The 27183-nt window shown below is 48.4% G+C and overlaps 1 protein-coding gene across 4 annotated transcripts in view; it reads left to right on the top strand.

Moving 5' to 3' along the window:
• Positions 1–27183, top strand: part of CLMN (calmin) — a 144414-nt gene that overhangs the window by 72504 nt on the left and 44727 nt on the right. For all 4 annotated transcript variants that reach the window (XM_069559713.1, XM_069559712.1, XM_069559711.1 and 1 more), the window contains exons 2-8: positions 9208–9269; positions 13007–13102; positions 15453–15536; positions 18191–18283; positions 19164–19354; positions 21373–21566; positions 25042–25124. In XM_069559713.1, the coding sequence (XP_069415814.1) occupies positions 9208–9269; positions 13007–13102; positions 15453–15536; positions 18191–18283; positions 19164–19354; positions 21373–21566; positions 25042–25124 (803 nt within the window). The remainder of the gene's footprint in view (positions 1–9207; positions 9270–13006; positions 13103–15452; positions 15537–18190; positions 18284–19163; positions 19355–21372; positions 21567–25041; positions 25125–27183) is intronic.

Below are 27183 nucleotides of genomic sequence, written 5' to 3'. Positions count from 1 at the left end.
AATGTGAAGTGCTGGGGACACTTCAAGCTCCGGGAGAAGCTGACACTCCTTGTCTTTCTCCATCGTCGTTTCCAGTGTTACCTCTTCTGCTCAGGATAGGAATTTAAATTCATGCCAGTATCAGTTTTCATTGGCAGGTGAAGTTGTAAATGGGCATTTCAGGGTTTCTTCTGCCCCTGGCGTTTTTGGGGCGGTGCTGGGCTTTTCTCTCGTTGTGGTGCACAGGCTTCTCTGTGCAGTGGCTTCTCTGCTGCAGACCGTGGGCTCCAGGGCACATGGGCAGTAGCTGTGGCCCCCGGGCTCCAGAGCACAGGTTGGATTATGGAATATGGTTGTGGCTGCTGCTGCTGCTGCTAAGTCGCTTCAGTCGTGTCCGACTCTGTGCGACCCTATAGACGGCAGCCCACCGGGCTCCCCCGTCCCTGGGATTCTCCAGGCAAGAACACTGGAGTGGGTTGCCGTTTCCTCCTCCAATGCATGCATGCACACTCAGTCGCTCCAATTGTATCTGACTCTCTGCGACCCTATGGACAGCAGCCCACCAGGTTCCTCCGTCCACAGGATTCTCCAGGCAAGAACACTGGAGTGGGCTGCCGTTTCCTCCTCCACAGTTGTGGAGTATAGGCTTAGCTGCTCCGGTGCATGTGGGATCTTTCCCGATCAGGGACTGAACCCATGTCCCATGCATTGGCAAGCAGATTCTTACCCACTGTGCCACCAGGGAAACCCCTGTCCCTGGCATTTAAAGCAAATGTTAATCACCTTGCGTTACACTGTCTTTGCCTCCCATGTGGCTCCCAGGGCCTTCTGTCCCTCCCAGCAGCTGTCCCCTCCCCGCCCTGCTGTCCAAACACAACACCATGGCTACTGCCTGGAATGACCAGCTCCTCCTGGTTTGCCTTGGACTTCCCCAGTCTTAGCGCTGTTGATCCTGGGTCCCCGGATCTCCCTCAGTCCAGGGCAAACCAGGATATCTAGTCACCCTAACTCTAGAGAATCGCCCTGAACTCTAGAGGCCAATTCACATGATTGGCCTTTGCATGGACGTAAAAACATTGGCATTTGAAGGGTGAGTGTGGGGCTTGATTAAAGATAGGTGTGCTTCAAAATACAATCAAGGTCATGTGTATGGATATTTTAATCTCTTTTTTAAAAAAATAGCTGAACCTGAGAAGTTAAGCTAATTCTTATTGCTAAATTGCTTCAGTCATGTCTGACTCTTTGCAACCCTATGGACTGTAGCCCAGCAGGCTCCTCTGCCCATGGGATTCTCCAGGCAAGAATACTGGAGTGGGTTGCCATGCCCTCCTCCAGGGGATCTTCCAGGGATCAAACCCGAGTCTCCTGTGGCTCCTCAGGCAGATTCTTTGCCACTGATCCCATTAAACTCAGTTTGGGAGCAAAGCACCAGGTCAGCCTGTATTCTGCTGTGAAGCTCACCCGGGTGTGAAATGGATTCTTCCTGAAGATTCTTCAACAAGATGTTTGCTTGGAAGGGGATCTGCCAGACCAGAGAGGTGCCATAGAGAGGGTGCTGGCTCATGCCACCAGGCTAGCCTCTTCCTCAGCTGTGCCCCCAAGATCTGGGGCAGGTCATTTCCTCTCGTCCAAGACTCAGTTTCCGCATCTACACCAGAAGCACCATTACTTGCCTGTCAAGGTTGCTGTGAGGATTCAGTAATGGATGCAGAGTGTGTCTCACTGTACTTGGAAGAGGCTGCAGAGGCTGCAGAAATGTTAGCCACAGAGGCGAGCTCAGGTCCCTAGGAATCACCGTCTCTGTAGAATGGGCAAAGAATATGGTTCCCTCTTTCTTCCCTTCCTTAACCTCCTCCCCCCTCTCTTTCTCCAGCTTTCTTTGTGGGCTCTGGCAAAGGAAGCCCGTGAGGATGGGGTCTGCTTTCTTATTGTCCATGGTTGGGTGTAAGCATCAACCCTTTTGCTTCCTGGATAGATGTGTAGTGTGTAAACAATCTAAGGTGTTGATACCACTTAAACCTCCGTCTCCGTTTCAGCTGGATGCATCCAGGCAGTCTGCCTGGCTTGGTCTTGTCACCTGGTCTGCCCATCTGGGTGGGTGTTAAAATCCTTTTTCCCAGGCTTGGTTTTTATGACGGGCTGGCGTCATCTATCATAAATCAAGGTGGACCAAGGTTGAGCACTGAGGTTAGACAGAATCACTCACAGACAAAGCTAGAGTGGGTTTATTTTTTTTTTATTTCAGTTACAGGCACCAGGCCTGTATATATATATATATATATATATATATATATATATATATACACGCACATATAGCTTAAAACTTAATTTGGTGTGTAATTGGGCCTAGCTCTTTGGAGCCCTGGGTTATGTGTTTTAGAGCAGCTGAGAAGCAGGGGCATGGCAGGGCAGGACGTGGTATGTTAATTGGTGGCCTCTGGGACCTGTGAGAGAATTGGATTTAAGTCCCTGGTTCGAATGAGCTTGGCAGTTTTATTGGGAGTCTCTCCGGGCACAGACTGGGGAGACCACTGGTTTGCACCAGCTGGAGCCAGGAGTTGCTCTTGGGCCCGATGCCCATCGGAGCATCGCTGGCCGCACCAGGGACAAAGGTGATGGAGGAGCCAGAGAGACAGTGAGGGGGCCCCCACCCACTCAGCCAGCCACCCGCTGCATACTGTTCAGTAGGAGTTGCAGGCTTCCTCGGCCTGTGGTCCCAAGGAGGGTTTTGCATTTTATTACCAAAGTCTCGATAAAAGGGACCTGGGTCAGAGCAAACATTGGGGGAGGGAAAACAAAGGAAATTAAATGCAAAATCACTGCTGGCGGGGCAAACCACATGGAGGCCGTGGCTTTACCACCGCCAGAGCCGATGAGGGAAGTGGCCCCCAGGAGTCGGAACCCAAGGCTGCTGGCCTGGTATTCCTGAAGCCTGGCTCCTCTGCTGTTTGAAAAGAAATTGCCGTTTAATTTGTTTCTGAGTTTTATTTCTCAAGTGAAGCAGCATGGGGCCATGTAATGAGGTTGTGTTTCTGGGAGGTGTTGAAAGACGGGGGAAGGAGGGAAACCACGGTTGGCGGGGGGCTCCCCTTCTAGGGGCGGCCGGGGGCTCCCGGGGGTCCTTGCTGGGCAGGGGGGCAGGCTGGGGCCCCCGAGAGCTGCCTTTTCTGTGTGATGTCCGTGGGGCAGCAGGTGCCCTTGGGTAGTGTTGTGGCAGTCCAGCTGAGGGAGAGAGGGATGTGTCCGAATTCCAGGTTTAAGATTCCCAGCTGATGGAGAGAACTGGCACAGCTGCAGGGAGCCTAGGTGGGGGGCGGGGGGGGGTGGGTGGGAGGGCAGGGATGGTTCCTTAGAATGAGAAGGGGTCTGAGCCATGGAGAAAAAGAAGGATATTTGGCAGCGAGAGTGGGTTTCCCACCCAGTGAAGGAAGTCAGCTCAGACCAAAATGGGATAGTGAATGGAAGTGTCTTAGGATGTCACTCATTTGAGGTTGGACAAGAGGTTTCTGGACCTGTCTGCCATCGGAAGAACCCCTCGAGACTGTCACCCAATGGGGCTGTGACTTCCCCTGGAGCTGAGATGGCCCTCTGGACAGACCTGGGCTTTGCGGCAAACAAGGCCTGGGATGTGGGAGCCGATGCATGCCAGGGTCCTGCCCAGTGGCCTCCAATCCAACAGGAGTAAAGCTTGAAAAGCACAGGGCCTCCAGCTGCCTTGCCTGCCCCAGCCTATGGGACAGAGAGGGGTGAGTGGGACCCTCAGTGACCTTCCCACTCTGGGGAAAAAAAGGCCCCCACCTGTCACAAGGGCAATCACTCCGTCTCTGTAGCAAGCTGCCTGTGGGGTCCGTGTATGTGTCCCTGGGGTGCTATGAATGATGCGAAGGGAAGAGTCTGTTCACTGAGCTCCTCTGTGTTCCTAGCACACACACACACACACACACACACACACACACACACACATTGGCATCATCATTTCATTTGGTCAGGGTAAGGGGAGTGGTGGTGGCATAGTCTCTATTGTACAGAAAACAAACTCAACTTCGGAAGAGTTCAGCAGCTTGTCAGAGGTGAGCAGTAACACCCGCAGCTGCATTTGTTCAGCACACATGCTGTGCCCAGCCCTGGGTGAGGGCTTTGAGCTCCTGGAGATGCGGCCACAGCTCGCCCATCCCAGCCGCCTCCCTCCTCCCGCCTGGGCAGCGCTCCTGAAGCTGGAAACAAGGGCCCCCCAGCTGCCTCTTCGGGATGGACGTCAAAGGATCAGCCTCCCCTGTGGGATTCCGGTCTGCGGTCCTCCTAGGCGAGCTCCAGTTCATCTCTCAGGCGTATCAGAGCAGCTGTATGAAATTAGCAACTTAAAGTATCATCAGGAAGAGCATTTTTGACAAAGCAGGAAAGGACTCTCGTTGCTGCTGCTGTTGTAAACTTTATTGCACTTAGAGTCTCCATCTTAGAGTCTGGGGTGGTGGGCTCCAGAATGCTGGCTCCTTCTCCTCCACAGGAAATGTCCCATTGCTGCCTCTACTCTGCCCCAAGATGATCAAGGAATTGTGTCACTTGTCTCTTCCCAGGAAGGCCCCAGTTCTCCAGCTGTGTCCTGTCATCACCCTCGAGCTGATTCAATTCAGATGCCCAGGCCCCAGTCCCAGAGAGTGTGACCCAGTAGGTCTTGGCTCAGGTCCAGGAACTAGCATGCTGACTCTCACATGCTCTTGATATCAGAAGCTCTTGATATTAGGGATCCCTGAGCCGTGCTTTGACAAATACTGAGTCTTTAGGTGAGCACGTTGCAATTGTGTACAAGAGCACCCACATGGATTAACTGAGCGTGTGTGTGTGTGTGTGTGTGTGTGTGTATAGTTCTAAGAGAATGGTCATTAAAAAATCCATAGTATCCCTGGGTGTAATGAGATTTCAAGAGGTTTGAGATCTATTTCTCTGTGCTTTTCTATATTTAAAAAAATTTCTTTTATAATGGGCATATAATTTTCCTCAACAGATAAAGTCATCAAGTCTTTCCCATGGGCAGGGAAGAGCAGACTATTATAGAGGAAATATTTACCGTGTGGGAAGTAGACTTGGGGGAAATGTGGGCCTACGGCAAGAAGGCCACAAGTGCGAATGACTCTGTTTTAGTTCCCAGAGCCTGCATCCCTCTTTCTGTGGCGTCCAACTCCTGAGCCTGCCATGAGAAGGAAGGAATGTCACACCTCCCGTTTTCAAATGGCCTGTTCTTGGCAAAGCCGGGGCCAGAGTCATGCCTGGGAATTTGGGACAGTGGGCTTGAGAGAGAAGACTGAGCCGCCCCTCCTGTCCCTGTCTCTGGAGCCCCACCCTTCCCCTCCGCCCTGCTCTGCGCACGGGCACCCTGGCCGGCCAGGCAGAACCGAGATGGCGATTTTACAGCGCTGTTACGACTCTGTTGTTGTCCAGTAAACCCACACCGGGCCCCACAAACACTCCTCGAGAAGGCCAGACCCTTCTTGAGAAACGGTTTCCTACACCTTTACAACGTGATAGGTGCCGTGGAAAAAAGGGGCCGTTGGATTTATGGAAACTATATAAAGTTTATAGAGTCTTGGCAAGCCAGAGGAGAAAAAGCCTATGGGATGGGGGTGGGTACTTGGAAATGGAGAAGGCCCTGAAAGGGCGTCAGACCTCTGTGTCCAGACACCAGATGAAATACCTCGAGGGCATGCGGTGGGGGGAGGGTGGCAGCCCTTCTGGAACAGCTCTTGGGGGCGCCCTTCAGGCAGACCCCATTTGGTCTTCACGTCCAGTGGGGGAGGCACGGTTGCCCCCATCCTGCAGAGGGGAAGCTGAGACAGAGGTGCTCGGAAAGTTCTGACCTTGCCCAGGGTCACGCAGCGAATGGTCTGAGGGCATGTGGCTCTCAGGTGGGCCTTCTGGGGCAGGCTCAATGCTCACACTCCGTCTCCCGTGTACCGAGTGGCGTGTCCTAGTTTCAGGTACAGAAAGTATGGTCTCTGTGCCCTGTTTCGGGTTGGGACCGTTCGCTATTTGTGGCTGAGTTTCTTGGTCCCCTGCTGTCTTCAGTCTTCCCTGTGCTGTCCTGTGACTCCACTTTGCCCTGAAATTTGATTTGTGCCTGCATCACCCACGGGCCTTGGCTGGAACCAGAGTGAAGCCACCCAGAGGTTGGCTGTGGATCGGGGTGGGGCTGAAATGCTGTCTTTGCCTTTCGGGATCCCCTCCTTATCCCACTTCTATGGGGGATCCTCTTAGGGCCCCCAGAGGAGTCCCCCATGGAGTCTGAAATTACCTCCTCCAAACCCGTCAGCCCGTGAAATTTCTAATTCATTTTTCCTTGCTTATGTGCCTTGCGGCATCCGTGTTTTCTCTCCTCCTTGGCTGTAATTCTTGGAGCACAGATTCCATGAATGCTTAATTCTTCATCTGTGATTTTGCCAACAGGGTTGGGCATGGTTCCCAGCAAGTAGTAATCACTGAATAAGTATCAGCTGGGAGGCTGGCTGGCTGGATGAATAGATGGATGAGTGGATGGATGGCTGGCTGGCCTGGTGGGTGGGTGGGTGGGTGGATGGAGGGATGGATGGACAGACCAACTGATGGGTGGATGGGTGAATGGATGGACAGATAGGTGGGTGGGCGAGCAGAATGATGAGCCGTATATATAGACTAACAGACACCCACTTCCTCATTTGCACCCTTCCGCACAGTTAAACTAACAGCCTACGCCTGGTTCTCTTAGGCTTTCACTGAATGCACTTCTGTTTCAGGAGACAGACTTTGCTCTCTCTGAAGCCATATGGAGAAACCAGCCTGAGTGTTTGAATGTGTGTGTAAATACTTTACAGTCCCCATAAACTTGTTTAAAGACAGGTGGGGGTGAAGGTATAAACTGGGGCAGCCTTTTGGGAGGGCCATTTGGAAGTAGCTATTAAATTTTTAAATGTGCCTACTACTAAGACCCAGCAGTTCCACTTGGAGTCGTCAAGCATAAGGAATATATTCACACGTTTGTGCACAGAGACTCACATAGCAGGGTGCTTGTGCCCGGTGCTGGCTACAGCTCTGCTCCACACAGTGAAAAGCCGGAAACCACCCATTTTCATCCACAGCGAGACAGACGCGAAACCATGGGAGACCCACACTGTGGGAAAACCTGCAGTGGCAGAAAGCTCTCCCGTATTCTGGAAAGTTCTGAGACTCTATAACTCATGACCCTTCCTGCCTCATTGCCATCAGCTCCTTTTCCTTTCTCCCTCCTCTCTCCACCCACAAAACACAGTTTGCTGGAAGGAGATCTTTCAACCTGATGCATGCCTGCTAGCCAGTGACCTTCCCTTACAGAAAAGAAGGAACAAGAGAGAGAAGCAGTTATGTGTATAATTACTGTCTGCTGGCTCTTCAATTAAAAAAATTGAAAGGCACAATATTAAAATTTGATTTACGGGCACCACTATCTACCTAATAATGAGGCTTGGAGGAAAAAAAGAACCACAGTCGTTAGAGAAAACCGTAGCCTTTTTTTTTCTCCGCCAGGAGATAAATTGCCTCTCTTTTTCTTATTGCTAAAGAAATGTGAAATGGTTTTAAGCATATGTGATATGTTCTTCCAATATGTTGAAATCCAGAACTTAGTAATTTAGGAGTCATCTGGCTCCGACATTTCCAGGAAGCTTCCTGAGAGACGTAGCAGCTTCAGCAGCGGGGGCTGCTGACACGGTCCATGGGGCTCCCAGACCCAGACTGAGGCACAGGTACCACTGCTGGTCACGGAAACTTCCTCCAGGTTCTCGGGGCATCAAGCTGGCTGATGCCACAGAACCCGGGAGAGAATGGGAAAAGCACCGACTCTAGTTCCAAGTCCCAATTTTGTGGCCTATTCGTTCTCTGATCCTTGGTTTCTTCATCTGTAAAATGGGAGCAATACCCTTACTAATTGCCTGATGCTGGGCAAGTGCCCCAGTTTTCCCACGTTGAAGGTATTATAGACCCTCCCTGAGAGGGTTGTAGGAAGGATTAAGTCAGTGAATCTGTATAAAGTGCACAGTTGGGTACCTACCCTGTAGCAAGTGCTCAGAAAATATTTTTTACAATCATCATCATCACCACTGCAGATGCCTTTGTCGTAGTTTTTGGAAGGGTTGGGATTCAAACCCAGGTCTTCCATTTCTAGGGTGCTGGCTGATGAGGGGTGGATAGACAGATGCTTGGCACTGTCTCTCTCCAACTGATGCCCAAGGCAAGTTAGGGTACTTCTCTGAGCCCCGTGGTGTTTATCTCTAAGATACTAGTTTCTACTTTGCAAGGTGATGTTGTCAGATTTAAAGATTATTGGAAACAAAGTGTTCAGGACACAATTAGTTCTGGGCAGACAGATGGTAATAACCTTTGGATAGGAAAGATCTTTCCTTGAAACCTATATGGTGGGGCGGTTGCTGTCCCCCTGGAGGAGAGATCTGTGTCTAGTTTGCACTCTCCCACCTCACTGGGGCTGTGCAGAACTCCCCTGCCCCAGGAGTGGAGAGGGGAGGGTGCACAGTATTCCCTGGCTCTAAAAATAATAGCCGCAAAGGAAAAAGGAACAGCCACTGTGCCAGGAACTGTGTCGAGCTTCACCTGCAGGGTCACAGGTCAGTCTCAGGGCAGCCTGATGGTGAACTGGCCTTATCTTCAGGGGACAGATCAGATACAGGGACAGGCGACTGGCCCGAGGACACAAAGCTGGAGGTGACTAGGCTGAGAGTCCAAGCCAGGACTGTCAAATTCTTTCCGCTACACCTTCCCCTAGTCCTCTCCCAGTTCCTAGTCCCTGACCTCCCCTCCTCGCCTCCATCCCAGCTCTTCTGACCCATTTCTGCCACCTGGAAGGTGTGTGGCACCATCAGCCGGTGCTTTAAATTTGTATCTTCCCACCAGCACTTGTGCTGGAGAGTCAAACGCCCCAATGCTCATGTTAGCTTGTGCTGACCATTTTGTTCTGTGTGTCTGAATTTGTGGGTGCTTAACCTGTTTAAGGTGCTCGGGGTTGGGCTGGAGAAAATGGATTCTAGGTGCTGCCAATGCCTTGCCAACCCTGTTCCGGGAAGGTTTCCAAACCTTTCCGTACCGGGAAGGTTTCCATTTCTGGGCTCTCCATCCTGCAGAGATTCTGTAGACTCTCCCCCTTGGGAAGAGGAGGGCAGGGTTTTGCACGTATTTCTTTTCACCCAGCTAATGGCATCTCTTTATTTTCAGTTGAGAGGGAGAATGTGCAGAAGCGGACTTTTACTCGATGGATAAATCTCCATCTGGAGAAGGTAAGCAAGGCGCTTGGGCTGTTAAGTGATCGATGCTTCCATAACTGGGTCCACAGTTCAGTAGAGCAGTAAGGAGGGGAAGGGGATGCTCTGTGTTCTCGTTGTGTTGGTGTTTTTCATTCATTCATTTAAACGTTTGTTGAGTGCGTTCTCATTGCCGAGAATCAAGTTCAGTGCTGGGAACAATCCCTTGGACAGAGGAGCCTGGCAGAGCCTGGCAGGCTACAGTCCATAGGGTCACAAAGAGTTGGACATGACTGAAGCAACTTAGCACTCACACACGCACGCACAGTTGGAGCACAAAGACGCATAAGACATGAGGTTCTGGCCTTGTGAGGTTATCAGCCTAGCTGGGGGAGGAGAGAGTCCGTCTTTAAATGGGAATCGATGCACAGAAGTTAGGAAACATTCATTGTTGAATAACCCAAACGTGGGATTGAGGGGGCATCTTGACTTCTAATCTGGAGAGGTCGGGGAGGCTCTCATTAAGACCCATGTATAGGTATTTGGGTTGATTTAAGCAAGAACTCCTGACACTTTTTCACCAAGCCAGATTGCCTGGTTCATCACATAAGGTTCAACACTGATCAACAGTGCCATCTGCTCGTTTTGGTGCATCGGGCACTCAACTCCTCTAATCCTCAAGATAGCCTTCCTCACCTCCCACCCCCATGCTGTTCCAGAAGCCTGGAGATAGTGAATTGTGTCCCTGTAATCCCACAACTCTTCCTTTGGCCTCCCTTGCATATTCAATTTGGTGACCCCTCTTCTTGGCCCCTCCTTTTTTTTTTTTGCTAACATTCTCTGGCCAAGCAACGTCCGACCGCATTTTGTCTGCCAGCCTCTCAGGTACACAAACCCTAAAACAAAAGCGTCTGAACCAGACAGAAGGATGAGCAGCGGAGGAGGGGCAGGATGTGAAAAGGATAAATGAACGGTTCAGAGGCATAGAAATCCAAACCCTCCTCACCACTAGCTTAGCCTCTGGAGGGAGAACATTCTAAATTGCCCTAGGGCTAGGGAAGGAGGGATTCTTTTTCTTTTACAAGAAAGCTGATTTATGAGGATTCATTTTACTCACTTCGCATCTTAAATTCCACGATCTGGTTCTCCCAATAGACCCCAGCAGTAGTCTTGTGTGTTTCAAAGCTGGTGGTGGTACTCAAGGATTCCTCTTCAGTGACATTTCTTCTTTTTTCTCCTCTTAAAAGGCACAAGAGTAATGTTGATTGCTCTTAAGAATTTGCCCCAAAGAAAGGTTCATAGAGGAAAATCACTAAAATGATTAGAAAGCAGAGAAAACAAATGTGGCGTTTTAGGAAGTGGCGCTCTTGACCAACATTCTAATTCACATAGTGTGAGCTTTAGGCCTATAGTATTTCCCCAGTAGCTGCCTGACCACCCACACTTCTGCTCCCCACCTGTAGAATGGGCTCCACTCAGCCCAGGAGGTTCCTCAAATCTCCAGGGCAAAAACTCGCTACATCATGGATGAAGCATTATAAATCATTTGCGCGTTGTTTTGACTATTGGTGCATTTTCGGCAGCGCTCATAAAGTGAAGTGTTATTTTTGGAAAAAAAGGAAAACTGTTCCCAAAACTTGAGTTCCCCGAACTCCTAAATTAATGCCTGATGTGTGTCAGGGTAACTAAAAATTCCTCCTGGTGGAAGGAGCTTAGCCAGGGCATATTTCTTTCTTTCTTCCCTTTTATAAATTAAAAAATAAATACAGAAAAGCACGGAGGGTAATAGAGCAAATGCTCATGCCCCAACTCAACCCTCAAACGAATCTCTGTTAGCCTTGATCACATCCAGAATTTTCTCTCCGGCCACGCTTCTGCCCCTGTTTCGAGGCAGGTGGGTAGCACCCACTCTGAAGATAAATCAGACAGCACTTAAAACTGATGCCTGACACACAGGGCAAAATTCACAGCCGTGTTTCCAACCTTGAGGCTTTCAAGAACAGCCTTTCATGTAAAGGAAACCGAGGAACTCCTCGGGGAAGTGGGCTTAGCTGCAATTTGAAGGCTGTCAGAAATATTTACGGACTCTCGGGCTTCTGGAAAAAATCCTTAATTTACCGAAGGAGTTAGATCATGAAGAAACCCCTGGGGGTGCTGTTTACTTGGCCATACCAACCTCATGAAGCCCACGGAACGTCTGGAGCCCCGAGGAGTGTTTTCACTGGAGTGGGTTCAATTTCTCCTCCTGCCATCACGCAGATGGCTGCCGGCCAAGGCCCTGCTTGCCGCTGCCGGGCTGGGGGCTCCTACAGACAGTCAGTGGGAATGGCCCCCCTGGTTCAGCTCCAAGGCATGGCTCGGCCACGGTTGGGGCTGGTAACTGGAAATGCTGTGAGTCCATCTATCAGGGGCTGTTTCTATTTGGGTCTTGTGCCGTTGCTGCCCCGCGTTAGCAGGAATAACGTTCCCCTATGAGTCTTGGTAACCTGATGCCCTCGTGCTCCATGTGGAATGTTCCTGAGGAGCAGCGGGGAGTTTGCAAAGAAAATAATTTGCCTCTGGGTTCAAAGTCGCTCTTGCCCTTGAAGCAGAACCCTCTTCTGTGCGCCTGTGGGTGGAATTGCCCTGTTTTGACTACCTAGGGGTGTGGGTGGGGGGCTTGCATAAGAGGCCAGGAAATGCCACCTTCCTGAATAGAAAAAGAAAACACAGGCCCTCCGAGGCTTTCACGAGGTGGGAGTTCCCCGAGGAAAGGGTGCCCGGGCCACAGCTCCAAGAGTTCCCTGGCTCTCTGGCTGGTGACAGCAGCCACCCCCTGCTCCAATCCCATTAATCCCATCTCCAGTGGGAACCCCGCTTTCCTTGTACCCAAAAGCAGAGAGAGTGAGTACCCAGCTGAAATGTTGTAATGCTTCCAAAGATTCCAATACCAAAAAGTAAAGAATCCACGCTGGTGGTTGTTGTTTAGTTGCGTCCAACACTCCATGACCCCGTGGACTGTAGCCCGCCAGACTCCTCTGTCCATGAGATTTCCCAGGCAAGAATACTGGAGTGGGTTGCCATTTCCTCCTCCAGGGATCTTCCCAACCCGGGGATTGAACCTGCGTCTCTTGCATTGCAAGTGGATTCTTTACCACTAAACCACCAGGGGAGCTCCATTCATGCTAGTGGGGCGGGAGGGAGGTGGTAATTAAGAATGCAGGTTCCTGGCCCTTGGCCCCTTGCCCCCAAGATTCAGTAAGTCCTAACCATCCTGCATTAAAATGTTTATCAAGTTTGTTTAATCAACAGAAGCCTTTCTGCAAGCATAGAGTTCTTACCTGGAACTCTAAATAAAGGCCAGTAAGAGCTGATGGCAGAGAAATGCAGTGGGTTAGTCTCCTTTTGGAACCGCCTGCCCCAATAGGGGTCCCTGAAGCTGCTGTGCTGAAGCCTAGGGTGCGGGGAGCATGGTTTGCAAAGCCCTGTGCTGGGACAGCTGGCCAACAGGCTCCTGCTGGCCCCATGGACTCCAGGCCACACCTAGACAAGCTCTGGGTGCACAGGACGCGGTGTCCCTCAGACCTCCCCAGGTCAGAGAGGAAAGCAGTGGGCTTCTGGCTTTTTCCACCCGGAGCCTCCTCGGGGGCTCCCCAGCACAACCCCTGCCTATGCAGTGCCATCTCCAGGGAGAGAGGGTTACTACCTCCTCAGATGCCCGTAGGCAGCTCTGGATGTTGCAGGTTTTTTCTTCAGATCACTGATCTGCCACTTTCTTTCCCCCTCTTCCGCAGTGCAACCCACCTCTAGAAGTTAAAGATTTATTTGTCGATATACAAGATGGCAAAATCCTAATGGCTTTGTTGGAAGTCCTGTCTGGGCGGAATCTGGTACGTATGTTCCAGAAGGGTTGGGAGGAGGTAAAAATTAAACGAAAACACTGTCCGTAGTTCTTTTCCATACAGTTCTCTATGTCTGTACATATATCTGGCCATCCATAAGTTCCTGTGACGGGACACTTAGGAGGGCGACATTCCTTTCTCAGCGACTAAGGCTGATATAATCATGTATAACTAAGTAAATATACCTTAGCAAGTCAACAAATACCCCATGTTTTCTGTGAGTCCAAAGCTGAAGATGTTAACTGGATCAGGAGTGTTTAGCTGGCCAGCCATTCAGTTAATTAGAATGAGAGCTAAGATTCAGGAATATGGACAAGAAAGACATCTTATCAACCAGATTCTATAAATTCACCCCGTGGCTAAAGCTAGATATACAGAATTCTAGAACCTTCTTGTGACTATGGCTGAAACTGAATTGAACCAGCTGGTCTTGAGGTTCATTCCAACTTGGATCTTTGCCAAAGTGCTCCACGTTGCCTTGTCTGATTTGTGCACGTCAGTCCTCTTGCCCGGATTCACCGTGCAGTGTTTTACAGCTTCGGCGCTGTTGGCATTTCGTTCTGTTTCATTTTGAATTTATAATTTAGTTGATTGCACTGAGTGCTCGTTGCTGCACGCAGGCTTTCTCTAGTTGCGGTACTCGGGCTTCTGATCGCGGTGGCTTCTTTTACTGTGGGCACAGGCTCTAGGGCACGTCGGCTCCAGGAGTTGCAGCTCAGGGGTTCTAGAGCATGGGCTCAGCAGCTGTGGTGCATGGACTTAGTTGCTCCGAGGCACGTGGAAGCCTCCCGGACCAGGGAATGAACCCGTGTCCCCTGCATTGGCTGACCTGGTCAGTGCCGGATGTGTGACAGCATCCTTGGTTTCTATCCACTGGATACCAGTAGCACCACAGGTGTGACAACCAAAAATGTCCCCAGGCACTGCCAGATATTCCTTGATGGCGGAGGGGGGTCCAAGGATCTGGTTAGAGTACCAGAGGTGTCAATTTTGAGAAACGGGCTCTAGAGTCCAGTGTTTGATTGGCCTACATGACCCAGTGTGGCTGATATGAAAGTGTCTCTGTAGGGCCCCAGCTCTACCAAACCACAGTTCAGCCAATGCAGACCTCTCTGGGTTTGCTCTTAACTCTGGGTTTAAAATCAAGAGCTCCAGCTTCAGTTCTCAGTTCTAAGGCAGCTGGAGTCTTACGCAACCCCTCACCTCTTTCTTGCCTTTCTTTTTCCAGTAGCCACCCCCAAGGGGGCTGTACCAAGTGACATGAATGAATTCTCATGAATGGTAGACCCACTGTGGTAGAAAGAGTACTTGGTTTCTTGACAGATCTCACTGTGGGCTGGCAGCATAGTCCTCAAAGGCTTCCTGAAAAAGCATATTCTAGTCCCTGGTTCTGTGTTGCCAGTAGCCCAGGCTCCCACTTTGTTGCCTGCGCACTGATTGGGAGCTGCTATAGCCTCAGTGGGAAGGGAGGCTCTGTTGGGAGTGTTTGATCCAGGAGTCCAGCCGAGAACAGCCAAGACCTCACCTGTGAGCTCACCTGGCAGTTCATACCGTGTACAGGGGATTCCCACTGGCTTGCCTGTTAGTGTGAAGCACTCACCCAAAGGGGCAGGGGCGGGCTTCCGTTTCAGGATGAGTTTCCTCTGCCGGTGCTCCTAGCGTGTGCAACGAGCATCGTCAGAGTTCTTGCTTCTGCAAGCCGCTTTCTCTCTTCCTCTTTGGGTTTCTCTGTGTCTCTCTGTGTCTGTCTCTTTCCTGGTGTCTCTGTCTCTCTGTGTTTCTGTCTCTGTCCCTATCTTTCTCTCCCTCTGTCTCTCTGATGTGGGACACATGTCCACCAAGCCCTTGGCCAGAAAACAGAAACATCTGTGGCCGCCGGGGAGGGTTTGCTGGATGATTTAGCAGCTGTGGGTGACGCTTCCGGCTGGCGCTCTCTGCCTTGACAAACAGCATCAGCGCAGAGAGGAGAGCATGTCACCGATGGTCTCTGGGGGAGGGAGGTGTATCAAAAGCCAGGAGCTGGGTCAGAGAGGGAAATCTGACAAATCTGCTCCCTATTTAATCCCTGGGTTCCCCTCCCTCACTAACACAAGTGAGTTTGGTCCCAGAAACCATAAATAAGGCGAACCTTGGGGACCCCTGAGACTACGGTTGTGTGTCCCAGGGCCCCGTGCATGGGTTTGGATGTGGTCCATGCAGGCTCTGCTGTGAGCACCATCCTTCTCTTGAGATTCATGTGAAAAAGGTAAAGAAAAAGACAAGCGCGTCCAGTGTTACCGCCGGGACCCGAGTGCCTGTCTGGGCTTAACTGCTTGTGTTGTCCTGTTCTGTGTTACAGCTGCACGAGTACAAATCCTCATCCCATCGTATTTTTCGGTTAAACAACATAGCGAAAGCACTTAAGTTTTTGGAAGATAGCAATGTAAGTATGTGAAACACATCTTGTTCACAGAGCCTTCCCTGAGACAAAAAAAAAGACATGATTTGAAGTCTAGTGCTGGTCACAAGAGACACTGGCAAAGGGGTCCTTGCTAAGACAGTCAGATGGAACAAGTTGAAATGTTAACGGAGCTCCATCAGTCGAGATACAGCTAATCCATCAGGCGAGATGCAGTCCCTGATTCCTTGCCCACCAGCCCCTCCAGCTCCATCAGGATGAAAACTCCGGTGGATGCCTGGGCGTGGGAAGGGAGGAAATGCTGAGTGGCTCTCAGGTGTTCAGAATTTAGTTGACGTTTTCCTTTTCACTTTGGGGGACAAGAGTACAGTGAAGAGCCAGGGCCCTGTGACTCCTAGAGGGGTGGGATGTGGTGGGAGGTGGGGCATGGTTCAAGAGCGAGGGAACATATGTATACCTATGGCAGATTCAGGTTGATGTATGGCAGAAACCATCACGATATGGTAAAGCAATTACCCTCTAATTTTAAAAAGAGTACAGTGAGCATGTCAGGGTGTAAAACTTGTTCTTAGCACTCAGAATATGGCAGAAGCAAGGAAGGGAAGGGGGCTAACTGAGCCAGAGGAAAATCACGTAATTCTGTCCTCTTTGATAGAATTTTCCAGACTTAAATTAGCCTTTTTTGTGTGTTTTGAACTCTGCTTTGTGTCCTTCAAAAATGGGAGGGAATGGCCCCAGAGAGATACAATTTCCAAAGTTCCCCTTTCATTAAGTTTCATCAGTTACTCTGGGTGAAAAGCCCTCAGCTCACCTGCCACGTCGGCCTGTACAGTAGAACGTCATCACAAAGTGCTGTTTGTTTGGCGTTCCTGGGTCATAAGGGGATCTAATCTGGGCTGATTTATGCAGCAAAGGAATGTATTGAAAGGATGCCAAGAAGTCACAGGGTGACTTCAAAGACCGGGGAATCAGGGATGGAGCCCAAGACTGCTAAACGCCAGGACCACTGCAGAGCCCTGCCCCCTCTGAACGCAAGGACCCACGTGGGCACGGCTGTCACTACCCTGTCCCTCTGCCCCCATTCCCACAGCCCCTGGAAGGAACTCTCAGCGTCACTTATTCAAGTTCAAAGGCCTGGGCTGATAAGCCTGCATCCTCACCCATGTCCTGGCTGCCAAGTGCAGAGAAAAGCTGTTTTGGCTTTTGAAGAGGGAGGTGGGCTCTGCCTCCCATACTGTGGGGAAAGACCCAACCTAGGAGGCGGTTCAGATGGTGGTGACCAAAGGGCATGGCCCAGTTCACAGCACCATCATTCGTAGTAGCCCAAAGGTGGGAGCAACCCACAAAGGCATGAATAAAGCACGGTCTGCCCATGCAGTGGAATATTATTCCACCATGAGAAAGAATGGAGTGTTGATACAAGCCTCAGTGTGGATGGAACTTGAAAACATTATGGCAGATGCTGGACCGCAAGGACCACTTCTTCTAAAACATTCCTGTGATACGTCTGGCACAGGGAAATCGCTCGAGTCAGAAGACGGATGAGTGTATGCTCACGGTTGAGAGGAATTGGGAGATTAGACAGGTGACAGTTAAAAGGTACAGGATTTCTTTCTGAGGTGATGAGAGTGCACTAAAATTATGGTAATGCTAAAAAACCATGGAATTGTGTGCTTTAAACGGGTGAGTTGGTTCAGTTCAGTTTAGTCGCTCAGTTGTGTCCAGCTCTTTGAGACCCCATGGACTGCAGCATGCCAGGCTTCCCTGTCCATCACCAACTCCAACTTCCCTGTCAGAGTTGGACGATAAAGAAAGCTGAGTGCCAAAGAATTGATGCTTTTGAACTGTGGTGTTGGAGAAGACTCTTGAGAGTCCCTTGGACTGCAAGGAGATCCAACCAGTCAATCTTAAAGGAAATCAGTCCTGAATATTCATCAGAAGGACTGATGCTGAAGCTGAAGCTTCAATACTGGGGCCACCTGATGTGAAGAACTGACTCATTGGAAAAGATCCTGATGCTGCGCAAGATTGAAGGCAGGAGAAGGGGATGACAGAGGATGAGATGGCTGGATGGCATCACCGACTCGATGGACATGGGTTTGAGTAAGCTCTAGGAGTTGGTGATAGACAGGGAAGTCTGGTGTGCTGCAGTCCATGGGGTCGCAAAAAGTCAGACACAACTGAACGACTGAACTGAACTGTCTTAGCCATCATGGCCATGATCGTTGCTGTCAGTACTCTGTGTTTGTCCAAAGACATGTTAAATCTGGAAGTTTGGTGGTGTTTGGTAGTGTAGCATGCAGACAGACCCTGGGCATGTACCATCTGTTCTTGGAAAAAGATGTCTCTCTTACTAGCTGTGTGTCCTGGGCACTTTCTATTGACCTCTCTGGAATTTCTTCACCTGAAATACAGAGATAATAGAAGAATCTGTGTTGTGGGGTTGTTGTGAAAATAAACAGAGCTAGTACTCCAAGAATAGTGTCTGACAATGGGAAGTACTATATACTGTTTATTAGACACACTTATGTACACTTTTGCATGTTGGGGTCCCCAAGAGGTATCCTGTGGCATCACAGGTAAGGTAAGAAAGAAACAGGCCCACAAGGGCATCAGGAAATAATATGTTGCAACCTAATTGGACCCCATCTTTAAGCTCATACATTGCTTCTCTCCAGGTAAAGCTGGTTAGCATTGATGCAGCAGAAATAGCAGATGGCAACCCCTCTTTGGTTCTTGGGCTGATTTGGAACATAATCCTCTTCTTCCAGGTAAAATCACTTCTTTCCCATAACATAATATCAGTCATCTCCACCAATACAGGAGTGGGGCCTGGATCACGGGAGACAGTGAGATTTCATTTCTGACAGATTTTGCCTTTTCTCTTTCCTAGAAAAGAACCAGAGAAGTCTTGGTTGCTAAAGATTTTGAGTCCCTTTGATTCTAAAAGTCATGTGAGCTCTGTTCTTCTCTTGGGACTTGAAGAATTAAATATTTCCTTGGAAAAGTAGTTTTCTTCTAAAGGGTCCCAAGAGCCAGGGAAATACTTCCAGCCAAAAATTGAACTAGGTAGAGTTACTCTCCTAACATGACAAGTGTTCATAAGAGACGGTTAGAAAGCCTCTACAAAGACAGCTCTAGGAAGAGGCGTATGTAACAGGGGAGACCTTGCAGCCTTCACACCCTCAGCATCTGTCTGAAAATGCAGATTTTATAGAAGAAGGACGGGGTCTGGGGCTGGAGTGTGAAGGGGTTACTTCAAGTTGCGCTCAAGTTCTTTTCCCTGAATAGGAGGGAGCAAGCTGACAGTTCATCTTCTAAAATCCCCCTCTTTTGAAAGAGAAAATTATGGCTCACTATTTAATAGCTCTCCCAAGAGTAAAAATGATGTACACCATGGAACCAGGTCAGGAGGCCCTCATCAGCAGCTTCTGCCCAGAGCTAGACAGACTCCAGGAAGAGATGATTCTGCCTGCTAAGCACCCTTGCATGCACCACAAGCCACACAGAACAGCCTGGCCATCATGAGTACCAACACACAGCCCTCAGGAAGGAGTAATCAGTTCTGCGTGAGCTGATCCCTCCAGCCGGGGTCCAAGAGAGCCTATGCTGGGTCTGCCTCCTGGGTCTGAAATGTCATTTCCCTTCCAGATTAAAGAGCTCACGGGCAACCTCAGCAGAAACTCTCCATCCTCCAGCCTGTCACCCGGCTCAGGGGGCACAGACTCAGACTCCTCCTTCCCACCCACACCCACCGCAGAGAGGAGCGTGGCAATCTCGGTGAAGGACCAGAGGAAAGCCATCAGGACGCTGTTGGCCTGGGTGCAGAGAAAAACGAGGAAGTAAGCCCCATGCCCTGCTCCCCAGCACCCCGTGCTGCTACCAGGCAGAGGGAGGAGGGCAGAGGAAGGGGGCATCACCATGTATTCTGTTCTGCGTCCATTACGTGCCAGCGCTTCATGTAGACTCTCAGAACAGGGAATTCTGTCCTTTCCGTGTCTGCACACAAAACTGTACTCGCTCAGTGTTTGGTTTGCAGAAATCTGATGAGAGAATTTGGATAGAAATCCAAGGGGCCTTCACCACTTTAAATCCCTAAGTGGGATTGGTCCTTGGATCCTAGTAACATGGACATGTTTATTATTATGGGTTTCCAGGTGGTACTAGTGGTAAAGAACCCACCTTTCAATGCAGAAGACCATAAGAGATGCCGGTTTGATCCCTGGGTCAGGAAGATCCCTTGGAGAAGGGCATGGCAACCCACTCCAGTGTTCATGCATAGAGAATCCCAAGGACAGAGGAGCCTGGCGGGCTACAGTTCATGGGGTCACAAAGAGTCGGACACGACTGAAGCAACTTAGCACCCTTATTATTAAGCTTCTGGGTATCTTTCAGGGTCTAAACCTACTTAAAAGCAAGTAGCAATCAAGGCTGCAACCTATCAGAGTCAGGTCTGGCCCTCCCAGCACCGAGACAGGTGAACTGGAACCAAATCCTTGGACTTGTGTTTAACCCCTGCCAGACTGGGAAGACACGCTGCGTCAGTTTCCTCTCTATGCTGCACCTATAAGATGGTGACTTACTACTCACCCCCTTATGGGGTAGTTAGGGTTAAATGAAATAAACTCTGTGAAGGCAGAGTACCAGCACTTCATAAGCACTTAGCATCAGATCCCATCTTCCCCATATATGGAGATAAAAGGTGGCAGGAAAAATAACAGATGGGAGGGAGGTTAGATCTTAGGGGTTTTGATTAAGGAGTTAAACATGATAGAGTTGATTAATGTGAACAACCATTAAATGTTTTAAAATAAATCAGAAGTGAGCTTGTCGCCAGGAGTTAGGGTGACTGTAACGGAGAAGAAGGGTATTTCAGGGGAGACAGTCTGTATGACCGCTGTGGCAGGGATCACAGGAATGGGTGCTTGAGACAAAGTGCCCTGGTGCTTCTGCCACATCTGTGACAGTGAAACCGATGGAATCCTAGTACGTGGCTATAGCCCTGGCTCATCTGTGGCTCGTAGCCCTGGACCCACATCAGTGTCTGGTTCTGATGACACTCGCCTGTAACATAAGACTCTGTGTGGAGGGAAGCAGATGATGCGTACCAAGGGCTCTTTGTACTGCTTTTGCAACTTCTTATGAATCTCCATAAATATCTAAATAAAAAGATATTTGTGTTTTTTTTTAAGAGCGTTCAGTGACCCCAGGAGGGAAATTGGCAGCAGGAAGAGGGGCTCTCGAGGGATGGAGTCTAAAGGAAATTAATACAGGAAGACCTCTCCTTGTCATTTTTAAAGTTGTAATTTTATTTCTACTAATCATGACATTAGCTAGCACTTACTGAGCGGCTTCTGTGGGGCACCTACATCACACGTGGTCCACATGGTATAGCCACTCTGGGGGCGGGTTCAACCTAATACTGCCCCATGACAGCTCTGTTTTATAGATTTGAGGCTAAGAAGGTACGTGATCTGCCCAAGGCCACAGTGCTGGAAGCACAGAGGGGCAGCCGGGGTGTGAACATGAACTTTCTGGCTCCATTTTATGACATGACACACCCGTGTTTGCTGCATTTCAAAGATCACTGATAAAAGGAATCATGTGTTAAATGAAGGCTTTATGTATCTATCTGGGAGGGGGAACTCAAGTTCCTGTTATGTCTCCTTGTGCGACATAACCTTCCTGTTCGGTTTGTCCGGAAATGGAAACACAGATGGGTCAGTGCAGCTGTCCTGATACTCAGGGCCCGGGGCATCTAGTCCTCGCCAGGTCAGCAGCTCCCGGCCCCACTCGGAGGCCAGCGAGGCATCCCTAAGTCTATTTACCCACCTGCCCTGCGGCTGCTGCTTCCCTTCAGGTATGGCGTGGCGGTGCAGGACTTTGCAGGCAGCTGGCGGAGCGGGCTGGCTTTCCTGGCTGTGATCAAGGCCATCGACCCCAGCCTGGTGGACATGAAGCAGGCGCTGGAAGACTCCATGCGGGAGAATCTGGAGAAGGCTTTCAGCATCGCTCACGATGCCCTTCACATCCCCAGGCTCCTGGAGCCAGAAGGTAGCTGTGGTCCTCTCTCTTCTCTTTCTTCATAGTTTATTTTTAACCTGTAACACCTTCTGTCCACGTGGAAATTCTGGAGAATACAGAAACATCTAATGAAGTCATTTTTATATCTCCTATATTCCTGCCGCTGACATAATTTCCCCAGTGTTTTTCCTTATATCTCAATACAATTTTTTTAACGTAATTGAGATCATTCAGGGTATGTATGACTTTGTCTCTTCCTTTTTTTTTTTTCTTTAAGGCTTTTAGAACTTTTTTTTATTGTGAAATATAACAGATATGTACAAAAATGCATGAAACAAACATGCATCTTTGTGATTCTATGATAATCACATGTGAACATCTGCATGGCTACCAACCAAGTTCACAGCCTGCAGGCCCCTGTGCTTCTTCCCATTACTACCCATTTTGCTATTTAATTGTCAAGATGTCTCATATAATTTTGATTTTTTTATGTTCCACCTCTACTACTTTCTTTTGTATTAAACAAGCATTTCTACTTTTTTTTTAAAAAAAAAGGTTTTTAAAAAAACCTTTATTTTGTACTGGTTAGCAAATAATTAACAAATAATGTTGTGATAGTTTCAGCTGCACACAGCAAAGGGACTCAGCCATACATATACATGTATCCGTTCTCTCCCGAACTCCCCTCCCATCCAGGGTACCACATAATGTATATCTTCCTTTTTTTAACTTAAACATTATAATTGTGGCATAAATATTTTGCATGCTGCTGGGATGTCTTCACTATGTTTTTATTGGCTGCATAATGGTTCATCTAGTGGGCATACCAAAGTGTACTTAACTCTTTACCACTGGAAGATGTTGAGGTTGTTTTGGAATAGTCTTGTATATAATGCTGTAGTGAACATCTTATAAGATAGAGTTCCGTGTGCATCTCAGATCATTTCCTCCAGGACCATGTCTCATCTGTGGAATGATGCAGCTAGAAAGTCCACACCTTTTTAAGGCACTTGGTTATCTCTATCAAAAGGGGCTTCCCTGGTGGCTCAGAGGGTAAGGTGTCTGCCTGCAATGCAGGAGACCTGGGTTTGATCCCTGGGTCAGGAAGATCCCCTGGAGAAGGGAGTGGCAACCTACTCCAGTACTCTTGCCTGGAAAATCCCATGGACAGAGAAGCCTGGTAGACTACAGTCCATGGGATCGCAAAGAGTCGGACACGACTGAGCGACTTCACTTTCACTTTCTATCTTTATCAAATCATATTCCACATAGGTCAGGCTTATTTAGTATTCTCTCCGGCAGTGTGGAAGGGTCTCAGCTCAACAGACTCACTGATGGGATGGGCCGGGAACCGACCGCTCACAGGGAGGGACTTGGCCAGCAGGGAATAACAGAATCTTGGGTGCAAGGAGTCTTGGATTCTCCATCCCAGCTTCTCTGCTCATCAGCCAAGTGTGAGGCTTCACTACTCAAATCATCCCCCTTCACTTAAAAGGCTTAAATTTCCTGACATGTGAAATAAAGAGAAAAAACCTCCCTGGTCTGTGGGATCCCTCACTGTCAAGCATCCCAAGATCCCATGTGAAAACTCTGTTCTTGTTGTGGAAATGTGAACTGGTTCAGCTCTTATGGAAAACTGCATGGAGAGCCCTCAAAAAATTAAAAAAGGCAATCATGTGATCCAGCAAACTCTCTGTTGTTGTTCAGTCACTCAGTCATGTCCGACTCTTTGCAACCCTATTGACTGCAGCACGCCAGGCTTCCCTGTCCCTCGCTGTCTCCCAGAGTTTGCTCAAGTTCATATCCATTGAGTCATGAACATGACTATCCAACCATCTCATCTCTGCCACCTTCTCCTTTTGCCTTCAGTCTTTCCCAGCATCAAGGTCTTTTCTAGTGAGTAGGCTGTTTGCATCAGGTGGCCAAAGTATTGGCAAACCTTCTGCTGAACATATATTCAAAGGAAATTAAATTTAAAGGAGACAAGCTTGTGAATTCCCTGGTGGCCCAATGGTTAAGACTGGGTGCTTTCCCTGCTGTGGACCAGTTCAATCCCTGGTTAGGGAACTAAAACCCCATAAGCTGCACAGTGCAGCCAGAAAAAACCCAGACAACCCCCCAGACAAACAAACAAAACCAAAGGAAAGGAAATTGCAGTCTTGAAGAAATATCTGCACACTAGTGTTCATTGCAGCTTTATTCACAGTAGCTAAAGCATCTGGTCCCATCACTTCATGGGAAATAGATGGGGAAACAGTAGAAACAGTGTCAGACTTTATTTTGGGGGGCTCCAAAATCACTGCAGATGGTGACTGCAGCCATGAAATTAAAAGATGCTTACTCCTTGGAAGGAAAGTTATGACCAACCTAGATAGTATATTCAAAAGCAGAGACATTACTTTGCCGACTAAGGTCCCTCTAGTCAAGGCTGTGGTTTTTCCTGTGGTCATGTATGGATGTGAGAGTTGGACTGTGAAGAAGGCTGAGTGCCGAAGAATTGATGCGTTTGAACTGTGGTGTTGGAGAAGACTCTTGAGGGTCCCTTGGACTGCAAGGAGATCCAACCAGTCCATTCTGAAGGAGATCAGTCCTGGGTGTTCTTTGGAAGGAATGATGCTAAAGCTGAAGCTCTAGTACTTTGGCCACCTCATGTGAAGAGTTGACTCACTGGAAAAGACTCTGATGCTGGGAGGGATTGGGGGCAGGAGGAGAAGGGGACGACCCAGGATGAGATGGCTGGCTGGCATCACGGAGTCGATGGACGTGAGTCTGAGTGAACTCCGGGAGATGGTGATGGACAGGGAGGCCTGGCGTGCTGCGATTCATGGGGTCGCAAAGAGCGACTGAGCGACTGAACTGAACTGAACTGAAAGCATAGTAACAACCTAAGTGTCCATCAGTGGATGAATAGATCAAGAAAATGCCATGTATATACAATGAGATATCATTCAGCCATGAAAAGAAGAAAATTCTGCCATTTGTAACAACACGAATGAACCTGGAGAACATTATGCTGAAATAGGCCAGACACAGAAAAACAAATACTACATGATCTCACTTATATGTAGGACCTAAAAGAGTCAAACTCATAGAACCAGAGAGTATGATGGTGGTTACCAGGAGCTGGGGGTTGATAGTGGAGTGGAAAAAATAGGGAAAGGTACAAACTTTCATAAGTTCTGGCAAGTCTAACATACAGTATAGTGGCTATAGTTAATAACACTGTATTGTCTACTAGAAATTTGCTAAAAGAGTAGCTCTTAAGTTTTCTCAGCACGTCAAAATAAGGTAACTATGTGAGATGATGGATGTGTGAATTATCTCAATTGTGAGAATCGTTTTGCACTGCCTATGTATGTCAAACGATCATGTTGTACACCTTAAATATATACAATTTTTATTTGTCAATTATACCTTGATAAAGCTGGAAAAATTTTTTTAAAGTAAAAATAAATAAACACCTGTGGTTTGCATGTCCTTCTAACTCCTTTGTTTCTCTTAACAGACATCATGGTTGACACACCAGATGAACAGTCCATCGTGACTTACGTGGCTCAGTTTCTAGAACATTTCCCGGAGTTGGAAGCCGTATGTCTGTTTTCTTACCTATAATTCAGAAACTGTACAATTCCATCAGCTGACCATGAGATGAAGCTGATGTTTGAGCTGTGCGGCAGCTGTAATAATTGAATCTCGATCTCATGTGCCTTGCCACATTTTCATTTCAAAATCATAGCCAACGTGTGCGCCATTAAAAAGCAGAATGGGAAGTCAGGCACACCTCTCATAAACCTCTCCCCATCCCAAACTTTTAGGATTAGAAGAGATGCCCACTTGTTATATGAATCAGCTACTTGACTTTTTAGATGTCAGGTGGGACATTTAGCAGTCTATCAGATTTTATCGGAGTGTGAAAAAATTTTAAAGACAATGACCAAGCACACGTTTTTAATTTTTAGAATCTGAGCATACTTGGTGACTGATTTTTTGGAGCAGAATCAGACCGTTTAGAAGTTGTCAAGACTCTGTTGAACCTCTAGGAAACCCATGCACAAGCCTGGGATTATAATGATAATGATCACAACAGTAACAATAGTCCTTTATTGATTTTATTGGAAAATTACTTTATTGGAACACCCATGGCTGGCTCAGGGAAGCTTAACAGTAAATGAGGTCCCCGACCTTGTGTAGCTTTGTTGAGAAAACAGGTTACAAGTCAACAAACACACTGTTGTTTCAGGTAGTTAGAAATACTAGACTCCCCCCACGCCAAAAAAACACAAAATCGTACAGAACTAATACTCACAGGAGGGACAGGCTGCTCTTTTAGCCAGAGGCTTGTCAGGTCAGCATCCTGTGCGTCTCTGGGCTGACTGCCACCCCTGCAATCCCACTTGACTCTATATCATTATTTTCATTTTGCAGAAGAGAAAATTGATGCTCAAAGAGGATTAAAGACCTCTCCAGGGTTACCCAGCTGCCAAGCGCAGAGCTGGGGTTTGATCTCAGTTCTCTGTGGTTCCAAAGCTCAGGCCTTTAGATTCTTTACAACATATGGCTAAAACTGAGACCCCATTTTGCACAACTCAGAAGAGCCAGGCTGGACCCTCTCCAGGCTTCCTATGTGTGTGTTTCCCATCTGTTTCTGGACCACAGTTCACTTTCCAGGGTGCTTTAGAAGCAGGCATTCCATGGGCTGGAATGTCAGTTCTGCCACTTGAAGCTTTGTGACCTTGAGCTGTTTACTTAATCTCTCTGATACCTGTCTGTATGAGATGCCATCTGTAAAATGGAAATATGATCCACATTTTCAGGGTTATGTGAAGAGTAAATAGATATTGTAAAGTCCTGTTGGCACAACAGCTGATGCTCAGAAAATGGTGATATTAATGTCATTCTTTAATTTAATCTTTATTATGAAATTCGGAAATACTAGGGACCGGGGCTTTTATTAGCTCTGAGCTCTTCAGCCTAGGCAGAGTTTGAAATCAACTAAAATTTATGATGTGTGTGTGAGTCAAGGTCATAGCTTGGATTCAGCAAATCTGACACTTGAATCTCCCCAGTGCTGGGATCAGAGACTGGGGCTGGGGAAGGAGGGGTCAAGCAAGATAGAACACATGGGGAAAGTGTATTTTTTGCCCATTTACATGGGGAAAGTCCCCCTGACCCACACAGCACGGGGCGTCACCTCAGGACAGTCTGTTTGTGTCCCTAGGGGATAGAGATGAGGCATCCCAGCTGATCTAGACTCCTGTTGAACCATTGTTTTTTAAGTTTAATAATTCAGCTGACTGTAGTACACTTTAATAAATGTTCATTAAGCCCTGGTCATGTGCCAGACCCTGTGCCTGGCTTTATGCCCTGACATATGGTTTATTAGGGTAAATGTTCCATATGCATTTGAAAAAATGTGTCTTGTACAGTGAAAGCATCAGGAGTCCAATTAGGTTGAGTTGGTTAATATGCTGTTCTAATACTCTAGGGAGGTGCCCATTTTTTTTTTTTCTTTTCCTATCAATGAGCGTGACGGAGAGAAGTTAAAAATCTCCGACTTATGATTTTGACATTATCGTTCTCAATTGTGTCAGATTTTGCTTTGTGTGTGGGGAAGCTATGCCATAAATGCATATACATTAAGGATTGT

Source organism: Ovis canadensis, chromosome 18 (genome assembly GCF_042477335.2).
Source record: "Ovis canadensis isolate MfBH-ARS-UI-01 breed Bighorn chromosome 18, ARS-UI_OviCan_v2, whole genome shotgun sequence".
Taxonomy (NCBI): Eukaryota; Metazoa; Chordata; class Mammalia; order Artiodactyla; family Bovidae; genus Ovis; species Ovis canadensis.
This window is presented reverse-complemented; position numbering and strand designations above follow the sequence as displayed.